At 38.1% G+C, this 20,075-nt stretch overlaps 2 protein-coding genes across 7 annotated transcripts in view; both read left to right on the plus strand.

Annotated features, from left to right (window-relative positions):
• Positions 1-5,537, plus strand: part of RPS6KA3 (ribosomal protein S6 kinase A3) — a 102,120-nt gene extending 96,583 nt beyond the window's left edge. For all 6 annotated transcript variants that reach the window (XM_018043795.1, XM_018043793.1, XM_018043791.1 and 3 more), the window contains one exon: positions 28-5,537. In XM_018043795.1, coding sequence (XP_017899284.1) covers positions 28-150 — 123 coding nt within the window. In that variant the 3' untranslated portion in view covers positions 151-5,537. The remainder of the gene's footprint in view (positions 1-27) is intronic.
• A 1,771-nt stretch (positions 5,538-7,308) lies between these two features.
• EIF1AX (eukaryotic translation initiation factor 1A, X-linked) lies at positions 7,309-18,707 on the plus strand. The gene is made up of 7 exons (XM_005701009.3): positions 7,309-7,541; positions 8,426-8,509; positions 10,704-10,807; positions 11,593-11,643; positions 14,178-14,259; positions 15,031-15,122; positions 16,673-18,707. The coding sequence occupies exons 1-7, from the start codon at positions 7,526-7,528 to the stop codon at positions 16,676-16,678; spliced, it is 435 nt and encodes a 144-aa protein (XP_005701066.1). The 5' UTR covers positions 7,309-7,525; the 3' UTR covers positions 16,679-18,707.
• Positions 18,708-20,075: the final 1,368 nt, after the last annotated feature.

Raw genomic sequence — 20,075 nt, forward strand, 5'->3', positions numbered from 1 at the left:
TTTGTGACCTTTCTTTCCTGTTTTCAGGGTGCCATGGCAGCTACATACTCTGCTTTAAACCGTAATCAGTCACCAGTTTTGGAACCAGTAGGCCGCTCTACTCTTGCTCAGCGGAGAGGTATTAAAAAAATCACCTCTACAGCCCTGTGAAGTGACCTCAGTGAGATATTTGGTACCATGGTGTAAGTTGATAGCACAAGTTCTGGTGACAGGTAGCACATATCTGAGAGGCACCTGCAAGCACACACTGTCCCAGCTGGTACCCATAATGCTGCTGCTCCTGCTGCTGCTCCCGCTTTTGTCTCTTCTCGCTTTAAATGATTGTTAGCAAGTTAGATTTTCCTGGAGCTTCGGATGAAATGAAAATGGAAACATGATGAAGATATATTCACTGAATCAACAAGAATAATAATGAACACATGAATACCACCTAAAAATACACTGAATAAAGTACTCTACACCACATAGCATTATTTTTATAGGAAATATTTCATGTCCCTTAAATATTCTTCGTTAGTTATAGGGATGGACAGTTTATGTTAAGCACTTAGCTTAAACAATCCGTTTCTATTAGCACTGTATCCCTTGTGCCATCCAACATTTTGTATGTTTTTGTAAACAGTTCATATACAGTACATTTCTGTACTGCTTTCTTTAATGTATACATGCCTTGTTTAACTTGGAATCTATTATTAATCAATTGACTATTAAATCTGGTTAAATAGTTCACCTGGATTAACAGTATTGTTGGACAGCCCTCAAAATGGCCAGATTGTAGAACAGCCTTTGAATGTAATACTTCCAAAATGTACATATCTTTCCCCATGTCTGTTTCACTGGTTCATTTGTTTGTTTGTTTGTTTCTTAAAGTCAGGTGCTCTGTCAGGCTAACCTAGAGAGCTTTTGTGATAGAGAAAGTTACTGTGTGTGTGTGTGTGTGTGTGTGTGTGTGTGTGTGTGGTATGACAGACATCAAGAGTATACTTATGAAGTTAGTCCGTATACTTTGCAAATCCTTAGGGTCTTTTTTCCTTAATTAAGGAAGTAGTTCTTGCATTTTTTATCTTAAATCATCTCCATACTTAGAATTTGGCATACATTTGGGATTTTTCCCAATATACATCAAAGACCTTTAAAAGGCATGGTGAAGAGATGGCAAAGGAAAATTTAGCAACAGGTCATTGAAATCCCATTGGATTTTTCGTGTTTAAATAGATCAAATTGCAGAATTTAGCATATGAATAACAGGATACCTGTTCTTGTATACCTGCAGGAAGAGTATGCTTTTTGGTGGGGGGGAAGAAAAAGATAAATCATAATGAATTATATCCCATTAAGATGCTCTACATTAAACACTAATTTGAATGTAATAAAGGCCATGGGCCTCTCTATGAAATTTGGACTTAAGCTTTCTTATTCTAGGGAATAAAACATTCTGGATCAAATATTATCTGTTCTAACCTTAAATCATAGCTGAGGTAGACTAAGTGAATGTTTAGCATTGAGTGTTTTCTGAATTCCTCCTGATGATTTATAGCCATATAATGCTTTCTTTTCTTTTTTAAAAAATTTTTATTGGAGTATAGTTGGTTTACAATATTGTGTTAGTTTCATATAATGCTGTCTTTAATTTCAGAAATGATCATTTTTCATAATGGGCACTATATCTGCTTATTCATTATCTACATCAAATTTGGTAGTTTCCACAATTTCATTAAAGAAATGTCTGCATCCATTATTACCTGTATCTTTGCCAAGCTACCTAGCATACATCAGTATGTAATACGAAAAACATATGAGCAAGGAAAAGGTGATTTAACTTATCTCATCAAGAATGTGCCTGAACATATCTTTCCTAGTCATGTACTAAGCCATTTACATCAGAAATCCCTTTTCCTGCCAGAAGCTTTAAATCTTCCCCCTGAGAGTACAAAGCCAAGAAAGCATGGTTTATCTAAATGTCTTGGAAGCCACTTGTTATTCCTTAACTTCTCCTCTGTGTAATTCAAGAGAAAGAGAAAAGTGATCATGCCTTTTGCCCAGGTGATACGAAATGATTATTGCCTAGAAATCAAATATAAATTTATCTTCTAAATAAAAAAATACATACGAGGAAAGATTTCAGAAAATCTAGATGGAGAAAGTTTTAAAATATTCCTGAGTATATGGATGATAATGATTAACACCTGCTTTCCATTGCCTGGAAATAAAGGTGTTTTTTGTTTTCTCTCCTCTATTAAGTGTTTCAAACCTGAGTCATCCCAAATTCTTGTCACTTATGTAATTCTAGGCAGAAAATAGATCTTTTCAGATTTTTGACACGGACACTATTTCCTAAGTGCTTAGGTGTATTGTTAATCGTAGTCTTTTAAAACCAGAAGTTAATGTGTAAATCCTTATAAATTGTCTAGTCCAACTTTCTCATATTGCATGTAAAGAACCTGAGACCCAGAGCAAAGACTAGAATCCTTAACTTTCCATTCAGTTTCTTTCCCTCATAACACCGTGCTGCCTTCCCCTCATATTATCACACGACCATGTGCTGAGTTGTTCAAAAACTATAGTTCTTGGAGCAGTCCTCTGCTGGTACATGAATGCCTTCTTTGCCTTCTCTGCCTAGAAGAGCTGCCAGTTTTATTGGAGAATAACTGGTTATATGTTCACAAAACTGAAGGCCTTCTGCCTAAAAAGCAGTTCATACTTTATTTCATCTGTGATTCTGGTGTTCCTATTGCCTTTGACTTAGAGCAGACAAACTTGGCCAACAATGTGCTCTAAATGTAGTGCCTGTGCTGGGATAACCTTTCCATTAATTCCTTCAAGTCCAGTTTCTCTTGGGCCCTACAATTGTGGGAGTAAGGCCCTTTCCCATTAGTGCTGCTGGTTACCTCCCAGGAGATTTTAGTTCAGTCTGAAGGATATTTCAATATGAAAGAAGGAACTAAACTAACAGGCCACTTTCACAAACCTCCTCTTAGCTTATAATCCAGAATAATATCCAGAATGGTAGGTTGAATTTAACATTATCAAGCACATACTGGAAAATCTGGATTACACTATACCATGTGTTTTCTATCCTCCCTTTCAAGCGATGATGCTAAATTAAGGTAAGTTTTTTGTCCTCTGAACTTTTTGTATAAGTAATTTCAGTTCCTAATTCATAGAGATGTCTTCTTTCTAAGTACAATAGACTCTTCACTTTAGCAGATTTGATATAGATTCATTTATTTGCAAGCAACCTCAAAAGTCCAAAAATATAGTAATTTTGACAAGGCACAAAGTTGAGATGCTGTGAGGCTGGAGACTGACATGTGGGAAAAGTCCCTTGGTGAGTGTCTAGAGAGGGTGTGGTGTGTATCCAGTAGAGATTCCGCATTTCACACACAGTGGGCTGCAAGGAGCTGGTTTGGGTCAGCCTTCTCCCATCTATTTTTAAGAAGTGGTTGCTGTTGGGAGAAGAGAACATCATGGGAAGTGGGGCTAGTCTGTTAGCTGTACCTTGTACCCTCAGCCCAGGAAAGGCTTCATAAGTGGGCACAATGGATTGGTAGGAAAAGCACTAAGGTACATCCAGCCTCAGGTGAGAGCAGAAAAGCATTCACGATTTGGGGGCTTAGTACAAATGTGCATCACCACAAAAGCCAGCAGCACACATTTCAACACAGCTGTGATTTTTCTCAACTTCCTGGCCTTTACACATGAGCTGAAAATTTTCAGGCTACTTGACTGTATTTTATAGAGAATATTCTCTCTTATGGTGGTATCGAACATTTGAAATTTACAAAGGCATTAGGACAGATATCTCAGGAATGTAAACGGTCAGAAAAGGTCTGCTTTCTGTGATTAACAAATACGATGAGTTCCATGGCTGACCTTGGTGCTTAAACCAGGGGGTTCCAACTAGTCCTAGAGCTCTGTCTTCCGAAAGGTCCACTTCCATGTGACTAACAAACTGGATGTATACTTTGAGCCTTATTTAATTCACAGATAAGTTGACTTAACTCAGCATTTTTATTTCAATTAATGAAAACAGTCCTCTCTTCACCTCCAGATTGCTTACATTTTTCTGGTCTCCCCAAGTGACCATTAGTGGAGACCAGTTAATGAAGGAATGAAATTTGCTGTTTGTTTTTTTTTTTTTAATTTGCTTTCTTGGGACTGTGGTGTTCTGCAGAGCCACGCTTAACCACTTTTTCTAGTGAAGAGTCTACAGAATGATAATAACTAAATATGGATGGCCAAGAAGATTTTGTATCTACAGTGCGCTTTATATATTTTTGACACTGCTGTATTCTGTGTGATCGAATGACCTGTAACTGGTTCCAATGTGACTGAGTGTTCTCAATGAATTCTAGTAGCAAAGTCAACTTAATTTTCTTAAGCCTTGTATTACTATCTGTCTCACATTTACCACTTTGATTCCAGTCTTTTAACTGTTCATAACAGGGCATACCAAGGGTTGGGATGAGAGCCTACTTCCTACCTCTAAAGGCACTTTCCTCATTATTTTGCCATATAACCTTGAAGTGCATGATAAGCTGTTTAAATGTCCATGACTTCTCCCAGAGCAACTAGCAAAGTATATTACATTGAATAGAGATTAGTGGAAAGGAAAATTTAGAGACTAAACAGGTGTAAACCTCAAGAAAACCTCTTTAGAGCACATACCATTTGAGTACAATGTATGTAAATGTATGTGAGAAGAGAGTTGCTATAATAGTCCTCTCTAAGTAGATTAGTTCAATATCTAATGGAAGTGAAAATCTACTCCTATTATCACTATAGTACTGAGTGAACTGTATACTGAGTTTTTTAAACAAGTACTTAAAGTAGAACTTTTAAATATAAAGCAAGGGCATAAGGACAAAGGTTTTGGTTTGTGTTTCTCTAAGTGTAGTTTACCATCTAAGGCTTCCTTTCTTAATTGAAAAAAAAAGCTTCAAGGTATTGCCATTCCTTAGCATCCTTAATAATTATGGGTGATGAGTTTTTAACTCTTAAGATTATATACCTGTATTACGTTTATCTTAACTCTTACCCTAAGCAAAAGGGAAGGTATACACCTAAGGGATGTAATTATTTTGCATTTTTGGCCATGGGTGGGAAAGGGGTGGGTATCTACTTAAACAGTTTTTAAAAAAGAAAAAAGTCACAAATATTTTTCTACTCTTATATATGATTTTACTTTATACTAGTTTCTCTCTAGTAAGGCATGCCAGAAGCCCATGACACCATATCACGAGTTTATATGTATTGTACCTTTTATTGGTAGTTAAATCTCATCAGATGCTTGGCACTGCTGCCATGATTATGAAATGCTTGTAAAGGATTAAATATCACTGAGTATTTTAAATTGTTTTACTTAAGAGTCTAATCTGGGAAGTTTTCAAATCATACTATTAATGTATAATCTAAGCTCTTTCAGATGTATCCACGAATAATCCTGGAACAATATTGCTTGTATTCCTGTCACAGAACAGGTTTTGTAATCTTTAAAAGAAATGAAAATTTATATAATAAAGTTTCAAATAAATGCATGTATGTCCTTTTATGAGATTATTTTGCTTAGGTTTGTCCATTAGATGCCAGCAGCATGGCCCTCCTTCCCCAGTTGTGACAACCAAAAGTATCTCCAGACACTGTCAACCATTCCTGGTAGAGAACCACTGTTTGACAATTGTAACTTAGGAATGTCCACTTTCTTAGAAAATGTTTAAATGCTAACGTTTTCAGAAAAATGATTTAAAATAAGATTACTTAAAAGTGAAGCTCTTCCTCCTGCATAGTCAGCTGTATTAGTTTGCTGAAGCTACCAATAAAGTACCACAGACTGGGTGGCTTAAAAACAAATTTATTTTCTTACCATTCTGGAGGCTACCAATCTGAGACCAGGGTGTTAGCAGTATTGGTTTCCTTTGAGGTCTCTCCCCTGGGCTTGTAGATTGCTACCTTCCTGCTCATGTGGTGTTCCTTTGTGTGCTGTGTCCTAATCTCTGTTTGTAAAGACACCTAGTCATATTGGATCAGGGCCCACCTTAATGATTTCATTTCAGTTTAATTACGTCTTTAAAGACCCTGTCTCCAAAGTCACATCCTGAGGTATTGGGGGTTATGAGTTAAATATGCAAATTTTCAGTTCAGTTCAGTTCAGTCGCTGAGTCGTGTCCGACTCTTTGCAACCCCATGAATTGCACCACGCCAGGCCGCCTCCCTGTCCATCACCAACTCTCGAGTTCACCCAAACTCATGTCAATCGAGTCAGTGATGCCATCCAGCCATCTCATCCTCTGTCGTCCCCTTCTCCTCCTGCCCCCAATCCCTCCCAGCATCAGTCTTTTCCAGATTTTGGGAGGATACAATTAAGCCCCTAATGCTGAGTTTGTCTTCTTCCCTCCCTTCCTGTGTGTACTGAGCACCTACTGTGTGCCAGACATTCTGCTAAACGCTGGTAATAGTAAGCAACTGATTTGGTCTCCACCAAATTAGGTTTACCGTGAGGTAGGGGACACTTAAGGAGAAGGCAATGGCATCCCACTCCAGTGCTCTTGCCTGGAAAGTCCCATGGATGGGAAGCCTGATGGGCTGCAGTCCATGGGGTCGCTAAGGGTCGGACACGACTGAGCGACTTCACTTTCACTTTTCACTTTCATGCATTGGAGAAGGAAATGGCAACCCACTCCAGTGTTCTTGTCTTGAGAATCCCAGGGATGGGGAAGCCTGGTGGGCTGCCATCTATGGGGTTGCAGAGAGTCGGACACGACTGAAGTGACTTAGCAGGGGACACATAAATAACAAGTATCATGTAAATATTACTCTTTGGGACAAGTAATAAAACTGAAGTGTGAGATTAATGAACCCGCAGCTCAAACCTGAAGACGCCAGTTTGCCACAAAGCAGTAGAAGTCTGGGAGTTGGTGACGGACAGGGAGGCCTGGCGTGCTGCAGTCCATGGGGTCAGAGAGTAAGACACGACTGAGCGACTGAACTGAACTGAGTAGAAGTCTGGCGCCAGGCAGCAGGGGGCGCTACCTGAGTACGCCTGTACCGCGGCGCCTCGGCACCGCCCACTGCCTCCAAGGTTCCGCCTGCTCCCAGGCTCACGGCCCCGCCCCCGGGCTCGTGGCCCCGCCCCCGGGCTCGTGGCCCCGCCCCTGCTCCCAGGCTCACGTGCCCCGCCCCCGCCCCCCCGCGGGGCTCCACCAACGGCCGTTAACGGTCTGAGAGCGCGTCTGCCTATCTAACAATAGGAGTCAGCCGGCTACGCATGCGCCATAGGTAGGAGGGGGCGTGGCCTGCTGACGTTGGGAGGTGGGGATAACGGACGCAAGCAGGCGCGACGCCATTTGCTGCGGCCGAACGTCGGTGAAGGCGGATCTCGGAAGACGTCCGTCGCTAGACTCCCGCAGACGCGACCCGGTCCCTCGCAGCCGGTTCGTGTCACCCTATCTCACGCGTCTCCGTTCGGAGGAGTCGCCGCCACCACCCGGAGAGAAGTCGGAGACGCCTCAAGTGCGTCGTCACCGCCATGCCTAAGAATAAAGGTAATGCCGCCTGAACCTCAGGACACCGACTCCCCTCTGCCCGGTCTCCCTTGCTCTGTCCGCGGCCTCCGGATGCCCTAGGCCGCAGTAACTTTCCTCTCCGGCCTGCCTTCACACAGCTAGACTATCCGGACGCGATTCTGGTCTCGGGGGAGGAGCTGGGAAGTTACTTCAGGCTTCCAGTTTGGTCACACTGGGGTGGAGCCGACGCCATTTTTGAAGGGCCTCCTGCGGGAGAACGTGTGCTTCTGCTCATAATTCGCGCCAGACAGACCCCGGCGCTACGGGGACCTGTGGGTAGACCTCCGTGCGGCCTGGGCTTCCCACATGGGCGCCACATGGGCGCCACAGGCCTTAGCGGCAGTTGTTAACTTTCATAGGGTGATACCTGCTTTAAGTGGCCATCAGTACTCCCGCATGGGATTCTTTATGGACAGTTGCTGGGTATTATTGAGACTCTTCCCTTTCCGTGGTAAAGGGGGCTTGATAGCTTACTTCTTTTTATTACTAAATAGTACTCATTATATGGAAATATCACAGTTTATCCATTTATCTACAGAAGGACATCTTGGTTGTTTCCAAGTTCAGGCAGTTAGGACCTTGCTTTTTTACTGGCTTTATGTATTCTACAGATCCAATGTAAACTCTCAAGAGTTGCCACAATTGTTTCTCTCCCTCTACTACAAAAATCAGTGTGTTCCATTACAGTAGTGAGAACTCTGCCAGGCCCACCTCTGGCCGTTATCTTTTTGCACACAGATCTTTCATTTGGGAGAGCAGGTACAGAGAGACCTTATTTTATAAAATTAGTCATGAACGTTTTATAAGCTAAGTTCTTTTTCTACTGTTTTGCAGATAATGTCTTTTTCTTTAAAAACCATTAGGTAAAGGAGGTAAAAACAGACGCAGAGGCAAAAATGAGAATGAATCTGAAAAGAGAGAGCTGGTGTTCAAAGAAGATGGGCAAGGTAAGCATTTAATAAGTTAGGTTTCTTTCAGTAATAGTTCTCTTTTGTAAATAAAGATATTCAGTTTCTAAACATTAGAAGATACTGTTCATAATCTGGAGCAAAAAAATGCAGTGTTCCTTTTTGCTCTTCTCACTTTCTCATCCCCTACACTTCTCCAGAGCATTTCTTTGTAGTTATTTCGTGTATACTCAGCCTTTGTTGAGGGTTGATGGCATTTCTGTAAATACATATGTTTCACTATTTTATGTGAACACACTCAGAACTAAGAATGAATTGAACAGTTCCCTCTGTAAAGCTGGAAAGATGTTCCCAGGCAAATGCAATTGAACAGAGCGAACTGAACTTCAAAAGCTATATTGTTGACAATCCCATGACTTGGTTGGCTTTTTTTTGATAGTGAATGGTGCTACATAGTGTGTTCAATAGACCGTGGTTATTAGAGGAATGAATCCAAAGCCTTTCCCTTACTTCTCCAGTTGTATTGGCATTTATCAATAATTTATAAAATACAGTGAAATGAAACTGAACCATTGACTTGACCTTTTCAAACTGATTAAGATTTTTAAGTAATAACACTAGTTTCCCATGTTTTTATTTTGAGTAATTTCAAACTTTCAGAAAAGTTGTAGTTTAAGTACCATGAATTCCCTTGAACACTTCACATGTGCATGTGTGTGTGTCTGTGTCTGTGTGTCTGACTGTCTCCATCCGTCTTGAACCATTTGGAAGTTGACTGAAGACATCATGGTACTATGGTACTTTTCCCTTACTATGAATGCTTCATCATGTGTCTCCTAAGAACAAGTCTATTCTCTCAGATAACTAAGGTTATCAGTTCAGTTCAGTCGCTCAGTTGTGTCCGACTCTTTGTGACCCGATGGACTGCAGCATTCCAAGCTTCCCTGTCCATCACCAACTCACACTCAGGTATTTTAACGTGAATATATTATCTGTCCAGTATATAATCATATTTAAATTTTTCTATTTATCTCAGTAATTTCCAGCAGTTTTTAACAAATAACTTTTTCTAATTGTCTCTTTTACAGAACTTGATGAATTTGTTCATACCATGAATATATATAAGCCACTGAAAATAAAACACAGTATCTGGCTGAAAGACCTTTTTATTTCTTACCCTTGCTCATTTTTACCTTCTTTAGCAATTGACTTTATTTTGACTATCATTAGTTCTTTTTCATGTTTCCCCCTCCCTCTTTGGAAGAGAGGCTACCTTTTAACTGACCAGCAATATTGAGGTGGTAAATGGGTGCTAGATTTACTGCAGTCTGAGTAACACTGCCACTTTGCAATCCCACAGGTGAACCTTTGAAAGTTAGGTTTCATTATATTTACACACTGGTGGATAGCCTCTTCTTAAACACAACTTGAGTAAGAGAAAAAAGTTTTGGAGTGACCCCATCCCCTCCCTCCGATCTTCTGGGCCACAAGAGATGGCCCTTGTGCAAGCCAGTGTATAATCTCAGTTTTTCGAATGGCAACAAAACAGGGTGGCTTCCTTGGTACCATTTTGGAAAGATTTTGATGAGGAGGGAGGTGGGAGGGGGGTTCATGTTTGGGAACGCATGTAAGAATTAAAGATTTTAAAATTATTTAAAAAAATTAAATTAAAAAAAAAATAAAAGTTTGGCATTTGCCTGGGAACATCTTTCCAGCTTTACAAAAACCAAAATAATCACTAATTTAACAAAGACATTAATAACATTTAAGCTGCTTTTATTTGCTAGTGTACCAAAAATTGTGTTGTGACCAGTCTCTAAAGGCTAACCTTCCTCTGAGGGAAAGGAGATCCATAACTGGGTGAGGATCCAAAGTGAGCGATTGATGAGAGGAACATTTTAGTGTATATTTTGGTACAAGCCACTTTGATTTCCAGAAGTAGAGCATACAGTGATGAAGACAGTGGTCAGTCTACTGAACTCACAGTGAGTAAGTAAGGTAATTAAAATATTTCTAATAGAGACAGCTTGTCATGGACATGGCATACCACAGCTTTGATGTTGGCCCTGCTGCATACTAGGTTGGTGTATATCACGCCCTTGTACTTACTTTACTGCAAATACTTATTCCTAACCAACACACCTATATGTTCTAATGAACCTATGTGGACTTTTAAGTTGCCTTTATCAGAAATTGAGCAATGTCCTATACTCTTTTCTTTTCCCTCATCCAGAGTATGCCCAAGTGATCAAAATGTTGGGAAACGGACGATTGGAAGCGATGTGCTTTGATGGTGTTAAGAGATTGTGCCACATCAGAGGGAAACTGAGAAAGAAGGTAGCTGTGGAGACTTGCTTTACTTTAATATAAAATTATGGTTAAAGGGGGAGAAATGGCGGTAAGGTTTTTATGGGTCAGGGACCTTTTTTCAGCATCATTTATGTTGTATTCCTGCCCAAGGTGGTTAACCTGAATCTAATCGTGAGAAAATAATTAAGTCCAAATTGAGGGACACATTGTAAAACAAATCATCTGACTGTAAATATTGGGTTGGCTATAACAACTTAAGGAAAAACACGAACCAGGTTTTTGGCCAATCCAATACATGCAATGTTACTGTCATGAAAGAAAAAAAAAATGCTGGAAGGGCTATTTCAATGTAAAGAAGATTAAAGAGACTCATTTGTTATGTGCAGTAAGTGGTCCTTATTTGGGTTCTGACTTGGGGTTGGGGGAAATAGTTGTCAGCAGTGTTAAGAAATTTGAATATGAATTAATGGTAAATAAATGTTGTATTAATGTTAAATTTTCTGAATTGAAAGAATGAGCAGCCTTGGAAAGAAATGATTAATTTCCCATCAGTGTAGCTGATCAGGCAGATTTATTTATTCATGAGGTTGGTTAGAATAGAAGTCTCTCTAATCTTGACTTTCTAATATCCCAAATGATAGAAACTTTAAAATGGCTCAGCTGCTTATTGTAGTTTTTTTCCCCTAATTCTAAATGTAGATACTCTACCCACAATTGAGTGAATAATATGTATGTGTTATGGGAAGACTGACTCAACATTGCTCTTGGTTGAATATTTTTATTTTAAATGTAACCTGCTCTGGCTTTTATAGGTCTGGATAAATACCTCAGACATTATATTGGTTGGTCTACGGGACTACCAGGTAAAAATATTATTAAAATTTTCATTGTTTACTTGCTTGAATTTGGTGAGCAACTGATGTTTAGAACATAAGTCATAGCCAAATTTGATCAGTTCCCAGGCCAGTAGGCTGCTCAGTATTGTGTCAATAAACATTTCTTAAGGGCCAGTTCTGTCATAGGCATTGTGCTGGGTACCCCAGGGATCATGGTTCCCCAGTGCCAGTCTATGGAGTCTGCATTTTCACTATAGAAGAATCACAGTGTGAATTTTTCATGAAGCTAAATACTCCTTTTTCTCTTTTGGATATTTAGAAGTTCCCTTTTTGGAATGAAGGATACTATACTGTAGTTTTGTTAAGTGTTCTCAGTTGGCAGGATAACAATAAAAATGTAATTTTATGTTGGAGTGCCTGCCTGCCCCAGTTTTTTTTAATTTATACATATTGAAATAAAAATACGAAAACCATTACTCTAGGGGATACAACTGAGTGAGTCAGGCTGCCATCTCACAAAATGCTTATGGCCTGACAGTGGAGATAATAAGAGGCACACAAGCAGTTACAAGACAAATCATGATAAAAGTGTGTGTGTTCAGTCACTCAGTCATATCCAACTCTTGTGCTCTAAATTTAGATGGGAACTTAGGGAAGAAAATGGTAGTTACCCTTCAGAGATCTCTACCTGGAGACTACCCATTGTGAGTCTGTGAAATCTATTTGGTTTCCACCTATTGGAACTCAGCACCGTGTATATGTTTACATTTTGAGTGATAGTGTCTCTATTTTTATAACTCTGATCATACTCTGATTTTTTAAATGTATGTTCCAGAATAAAGAATTAAAATTACTACTTTAAATCAATGGTTCTCCACTGTGGGTGACTTTCCTCCAGGAGACATTTGGCAGTGTCTGGAGACATGACTGGTTTGTACACATGGGGGTAAAGGGCAGTGCTGCTGGCATCTAATTGATAGAAACCAAGGGTGATGCTGAACATCCTAAAACACACAGATTGGTCCCTACAGCAAAAAATTATGTGGCCGAAAACATAAACAGTGCTGACATTGAGATAGCGTGCTCTAAACTGATACTATTTTAATGTCCATTTTTTTCTTTTGATCTTAAAGAGAACCTCAGAAGTAGAATTAATTCCCTGTTTGACGGATACGGAAGTCAAGGTTCTGAAAGATGTAACATTCATGCATGCATGCACGCTAGCGTGCTGAGTTGCTTCAGTTGTGTCTGACTGTGACCCCAGGGACCGTAACCCACCAGGATCCTTTGTCCATGAGCTTCTCCAGGCAGGAATACTGGAGTGGGTTGCCATGCCCTCCCCCAGGGATCAAACCCGAGTATCTTAAGTCTCCTGCATTGGCAGGTGGGTCCTTTACCACTAGTGCCACCTGGGTAGCATTCATATTGATACTCTTAAAATGACAGCCACAATAAATGTTCTGATTCTTAATTTCCCATGATCCTTCTTTTATGCCCCTGCCACTGAGAGGGTAGTACAGGGGCCAGTAGCATCACTAGCTTTCAGTTACTTGTTAGAAATGCAGATTCTTGGACCCCACCCCAGGGCGCCTCAATCAGAATGTGTGTTTTAACCAGAATCCCCTTGGGCTTCTGTACATAATGCTTTTTGAGAAGTGCTGGTCCTGAATCATACCATTCTTGGGTCACTGTGATCACTTTCCTGCCTTTCTTTGGACCTGCTTTCAGGTCCAAAAATTTTTTTGAAGTTGAAACAATCAGCTTCGAACCCGTTTTTCTTCCTTAAGTCAGATTCTTTTCAGATGGGGAAGTGTGAATGTTATGAAGCATTCATTTTCAGTGGGACACTTGCATCAGAAATAGCCATATATTTTACAAATACACTGTCATGGTCTTCATTCCATAACTCCTAATTTATCAGGAGATATAAAAGCTCCACCCAGGTAGCGTTAGTGGTAAAGAATCTGCTTGCCAAGACATGGGTTCGATCCCTGGATTGGGAAGATCCCCTGGAGGAGGAAATGGCAACCGACTCCAGTATTCTTGTCTAGAGAATTCCATGGACAGGGGAGCCTGGTGGGCTGCAGTCCATGGGATCACAAAGAGTCAGAAATGACTGAGCATAGACATTAAAGCTCCATAAGAGATTCTGATGGATTTGTACCCTAAGAACCACTGGTTATGGAAAAGTATAATAATTCCCTTAGGTCATTATCCCAGTCTCAATTTTTGAATTAGTGTTTAATCACCTAAATTATGGTCCCAGTGAATTTTTATTTTTCAAAAGACTTCTAATCAAAGGGTAACTAAATAATCTTAAAAATTGGGTCCGCACAGTTCTGCTTCTTTTGAGGTGAAATCTATATAAATGTCTTCCCTAAGCTTGTTGATCATTACTCACTTACATATGCAAGATTCTTCAGACTGACTTAAACCCAAGAATGTTTTTCAGAGGGTAGGAGAAAACTTTAAAATTTAAGAAAAGTTTGAAACTAATTTATGAAATTAATGGATAGTATTTTGGCATAATTATTTTTAAACATTATGTGTCTCTTTTTAAGGATAATAAAGCTGATGTAATCTTAAAATACAATGCAGATGAGGCTAGAAGCCTGAAAGCATATGGCGAGCTTCCAGAACATGGTAATGTCTGAGTTATTAACCTGTTAATATGCTGTTAATCCTTGATGATTTAAATGAAGGAATTTTGATAGAAGTTTTTTGATTTTGCATATTTAGTTTTGTCTTTATGTGACTCAGTCCAAGTATGCCTACCTTCAGTTCATATTACTAGACATCTTAAGAAGAAAGTAATTGAGACTCTGTCTCTCATAACTATAGTTTTGGTGAGGATTTATCCTTTATGAGCCCCTGGACTATATTTTGGTTGTTGCATATTACCAAGAAAACTGTAATTTTACTTGGGTGTGAAAATCCTGCTGTAATTATTTACTTCACATTTCCAATCTAGGAAATACTAATATATCTGGGAATAGGACTAGGAATTCCTGGTTCATTTCTGTTATTAAGGGATAATCATGATATAACCAAATTTTTCTGATTGACGTGTTTGATAATTTCTGGGTTGTTAACATGTGCTACCTTTTTTGAAGTGTAGCTAGAAGTTATAATAGTTTAAAGTTTGTTTAATTGGAGCCAGCCTCACTAAAAATACCTTTGTGAACAAAAGAAAACTATTTCCATCTTGACTTAGAGATGTGTAAAATAGTGTTCTATATACTAGGGTTGTTAGGTAGACATTACGAGGATATTTTTGATAATGAAACAGATTAAAAGTTTGACTTCTATAGTTCAACGTTTGATACCCAACTACTGCTTTCAGTGGGCACTTTAATTCATTTTTGTTAACATCTTGGCTATATTATATGACTATATTTGTTATTGTTTCTCAAGCTAAAATCAATGAAACTGATACATTTGGTCCTGGAGATGATGATGAAATCCAGTTTGATGACATCGGAGATGATGATGAAGACATTGATGATGTAAGTTGATGCACCTTGTGTTTTCTCAACTTTAGTTTGTGCTAGTCAAATTGTTTGTGCTTATGAGAATTTTATGATCTTTTTCAGTATTTCTTCCTGAAAAGATCAGTATTTGCTAGAGTATCTAGAGAGAGAGCTGTTAAGAAATTTAGCAGACAATTGTGAGAAATAAGATTTTATCCAAGAAACAGGCCTTTTCTTTCATTAATTGTGATATAGTTGATGTACAATATTATATGTTACAAATGTACAATATACGGATTCACAATTTTGAAAGGTTATAGTGTGTTTATAGTTATTATTAATATAAGTGGCTATATTCCCTGTGTTGTACAAACATGCCTTCTCTTAATTGAAACTAGTATATTAAAAGAATAATCTTGTTTGAACCAGTTTGGTATGAAGCGTTGGAATTACAACATAACATTAAAAGCCCTGTTAAAGGGACTCCCTGGATTGCCAGTGGTTAGGACTCTGTGCTTTCACTGCTGACAGCCTGAGTTTGATCGCTGGTCAGGGAACTAAGATCCCACAAGCTTTGTGGCACAGCCCCCCTGCCCCAAAAAAAGCAAAGACTGGTCTTGAGGAAGACTGAGTTAGTGATACCTACCACCAAGATTTTACAATTAACATATTTCTATACTTGGTGTATCACATTTCTGTCTATACTTTTATTTATCTGTCAGTCCATCTTACATATTTTGATGTATCTCCAAACCATTTAGAATACACCATGACTTAAGGAAAATTTGAGCACAAAACCTACAGTACTGCATTTTAAAGCATACCCTAAAATAGAAAATTAATAAGGGTTAAGAAATAAATCCATCATTCTATTTTTAATGTTACCTCCGTTTGGAGACCCCTGAGCCAGAGGATTCCTGTACTAAACTGTTAGTAACTTAAGAACCTAGTCAGAGAACATGCCTGAGTCTGAAGTCACATACGCAGAGGTGATAGGGTGAACATCTAGATAGGGTAAAGCTTTTCTAAGAAAAATATTTTTAAATTTGTGCCAGTGCTTCCTCAGAACTGGGATAATAAAGACAGTTATTAACTGGGATAATAAAGTAGTTATTAAAGTAATTTGAGTTGGCTTGTATATTTTGTAAGTGTTGCTTTATCACCTGAGAACACTGCTTCTTCCCCAAGGTGTTTCTCCAAATGGTTTCTGTGTGTTCTTGCCTTCACCTCTATAACCAGGTTGACTGGTAGGAGAATTTGGTATCACACTTGGCCCTTTCTTAAGGAAGTAACACTCCTTGTGTCTGCTCCCACCCCCGAGATAAATTTCTAGTCACTAGCATGAAAGGACGGAGACACTAATCTTTACAGATAATATTCTGCATAACGTATAGCATTCTGAAGGAATTTGTAAAGATTCACTGGCAGCAGACCAGAATTGAGAAAATCCTAGTGTACAGAATTTCCTCAGCAAACTGAATTTGTTTCCCAGATAGTCTAAAGAAGAGGGTGCATGTGCCCCTTACATGAGGTAGACTGTTGGAGTATAAAAATTCTTTTGGTTGACCTGATTTTTTTTCTTCCAGATCTAAAGCGAACTCAGCCTTGCACATTCCAGTTTTCTCTGAAGATTGTTCAACAGTTTGAATGTTTAACTGTGACTCATTAAAATAAAAGTTTCATTAGCAGCACAATTTGCTAAAGCAGAGTGATTTTGTTTCTAAGGTATTTCTTTAAAAACTGGTAATGCTGAATTCTCTTAAGTGAAATGTTAAGGCCACTTTGTTCTTTTGGTATAATGGAGGTCTGCTCTTTCAAAAAAGGAAAAAAATGCATTACTGCCTTTCCCACTTTGACCACTTCCAGTAATAAGTAAATGGATGTTTTGAATAAACCACTTGCTATACACTTGTTATAAATTATAATTAAGCCCTAGTTTTGACTTACCTGTTGACTGTACAATGAATTTTTATATATTCCAGTTACCTAGTTCCCTTAAGATTTTGGTACAACTTAAGGGAAGCAGAAATCTTCATTTGAAGTAAAAAATGATTGTTCTGTTTTTCATATTTAAGTAGCATTTGGCTATTTTTATACTAACTTTGAAATCATATACTTTTTTTTTTCATGATCTTATTTTGCCACTGTAAGCCTGTCAACGAAAAAGGCATTTCCAAAGTGAAGTTTTTAGAACCTGGGTTTTAATAGCAATTTTGAATTTGTAGAGTTAGTAGTTGCAGAAATCAAACACTAGGTGGCACCCAGTTATCTTAACATTAGAGACATTGATACAGTTATCAACCTTTTTTTTAACTTACTGTTCACGGATGATTTCCCAAACAAAAGACTGATAACATGCTATGTAGAATATTTTTGCAAAAGAAAAAGATTATGTTCAAAAAGTTTTATTTTCAGAAGTCATATGTGTAAGCTGGAATTTTGAGCGCTTTTTAAACACTTATGTGTAAATGAAAATTTAATTTCATAACTGCTTGTACAAATTAAGCCTTTTGGAAAGTATCTCTAAGCTGGGAAAAGAGGAAGGTATGAAATGAAAAGATGGTCTCCAGTTTCTGAATGGAAGAGCTGCATACAAGGGAGAAATATAATAAAAGTCAGTATTGTGCTGTAGAGAATATTAAACCCTTACTTTGTGTTTAGGATGTATTTTATTATGTGTACAGGTGTTTTTGCTTGTATTTTATCGGCAATTTAGATTTACCCTGTGTTACTTAGTTTTCTATTATCACTTCTAGTAAGATGAAATTAAGGGCAGGACCTAGGCCTCACTAGCTACATAGAAATCATATAAAAGAAGTCCTTGTAGCTTTTAACACTTGTAAGGAAACAGCTTTGAAAAAGTTACTTCATGATTGTCGTCATCACGAAGTAATGACATAAGGAGTGATCTAAACCTAAGATATTTAGGCTTCTGTACATAAAAGTGCTTTGCTAAATTTGTTCCATATGTAGATCTTTCTTCCACATTATCTTACCAAGAATGTTTTACCCTGCATCTGTGCTACAGTTCATGGTAGGGGTGGTGCAACTCCAACATTGGTTTTTCTACTTCCCTTAACAAATGGTTTGTCTAAAGATTCTTTTCAAATTACAAATATGACATTGATTCTTGTGTTTGCAAGTGACTTTTCTTGCCGAGGTAGTAACAGTCCCATCTGGTGCTGTTGCACTCTAGAAGATCTCAAATCACGATGATTAAAATAGTTGGGGTAAACGAGTAGTTCATATGCAACCCTGCTTGGAGGAATTATTTTACTTGCTTGTCTTTAATGTAAAAATTAGTTTAACTGATTTGATTATATTTCACATGAATTTGGAATGGAAGTGGTCGTTAAGGAAAAAAATTTTTTTGTTATGCTGTTTGATTCTTATAATACAGTGCTATAAGGTGTGCCCTGAAAGAAAATAAAGTGTTTGAAATCCAAGAATAATGATTCTTATTGCAAAGAGAGTGTAATAGTTATCACTATTGAGTTTGACAGGCTTGTGTTTTTATACACAGTGTTTATTCCAGTTAAAGTATAAATAAGTCCTATTACTAAGGTGGTTAAATAACCAAAGCAAATGTTTGTGTTAAAAAAAAGACTTGCCAAGAATTAATTGTTTGTTGAATCTTGAACATCCAGCTTCTCAAAGAGACCACCTCTTAAGGAGCCTGTAAACTATGCATGATGAAAATTCTTGTATTTTATTAATGGTCTGGTTTACTCACCACATCCATGGAATTGTGGCTATAAACATAGTTGCTTACAAAACTCATAGTGACTTACAGTTTAACTTAATCTCATCTCTTGTGTAAATATAAAATATAGAATGTTGCATAACAACTTTAATAGATGTAAACTGCTGTCAATACTGAGCAAGTGAGTAATCAAATAGATAAAAGCATGTTTCAGATAAAATACCTAGCTAGATTTATACTTTATTGCATACAGATTTAACAACATCCAGTGTTGTGTGGCTTGACAGTGAAATAAGTAAGTTCTGTATGTTCCCTGACAGTTGTAAAGATTAAATTATAAAGATTTGTTTCAGTATGAGATGTTTAGATCTCTATCCTGCTTATTACTAAGGGGGAGTTTCATTTACACAGTTTGGACTCCCATGAACTTTTGCATACCACTTTGTATTTTTTATTTACCTTAAAGTAGCATTCTTGCATTTTTCTTCCTGTTTAGAAAAGAACAAAATCTGAATTAAGTCTTACTAGTAAGTGTGATAAGACACTCTTAGGAATTTGGAGAGTGCTGGACTGTTATCATTTCTTCCTCCACAGCCGCCTTGTGCTTAGGAGGCCTTGTGATAAGTGAAGAGCATGGACTCTGGGGTGAGGCAGCCTGTGCCCCAGCCCCCACTCTGCCCTTTACCTGCAGGTGACCATGCACACCTTCTCCAACTTGTCTGAGCTTCAGGGCCTTCCTCCTGTAAGATGAGAGATAACAGTACCTGCAGAACCAGCATTATTGGGAGGATTAATAACGTATTCATATGTGATGCACTTATAGCAGTGTTCACTATTCACTTGATAGCTAGGACTGTATAAGATACAATATGCATGACTTTTATATTCTCTATTTCTTTCCCTTGCAGTCTTTGGTTCCTATAATAAAAAGTGTGTAGAATATATTTGTATATTTATGTCAACATGGTATTTAAAATAATTGCTACCACCCTCATTTAATTCAGTGTAAGACTAACAGATGGAATTTTCTAAATTGCCTAAGGATATTTTGCAAAATACTAACTTGCTCTATATTTCTTTAGAGAAAGTTTAGTATTGTTGATAGCTCTGGTCATATTTCATTAAGTCTTAAATCAGTCTTTTACAGTAGATTCATGACAGCTAATTAGTACTGGTTTGGGGGTTTCTTTTCCCATTGTTTGGAATTACGATTCCAATTGTCTGGAATCAGATGCAAACTTGCAATTAGAAATAAAATATGAAATAACTTTCAACATCGTATGAAA

The sequence above is a fragment of the Capra hircus genome (assembly GCF_001704415.2).
Source record: "Capra hircus breed San Clemente chromosome X unlocalized genomic scaffold, ASM170441v1, whole genome shotgun sequence".
NCBI classification, from domain to species: Eukaryota; Metazoa; Chordata; class Mammalia; order Artiodactyla; family Bovidae; genus Capra; species Capra hircus.

Coding starts and splice junctions, on each gene's coding strand:
- EIF1AX (XM_005701009.3), top strand. Junction 10,808..11,592: donor GAGGGAAACTGAGAAAGAAG/GTAGCTGTGGAG, acceptor TGGCTTTTATAG/GTCTGGATAAATACCTCAGA. Junction 14,260..15,030: donor TGGCGAGCTTCCAGAACATG/GTAATGTCTGAG, acceptor TTGTTTCTCAAG/CTAAAATCAATGAAACTGAT.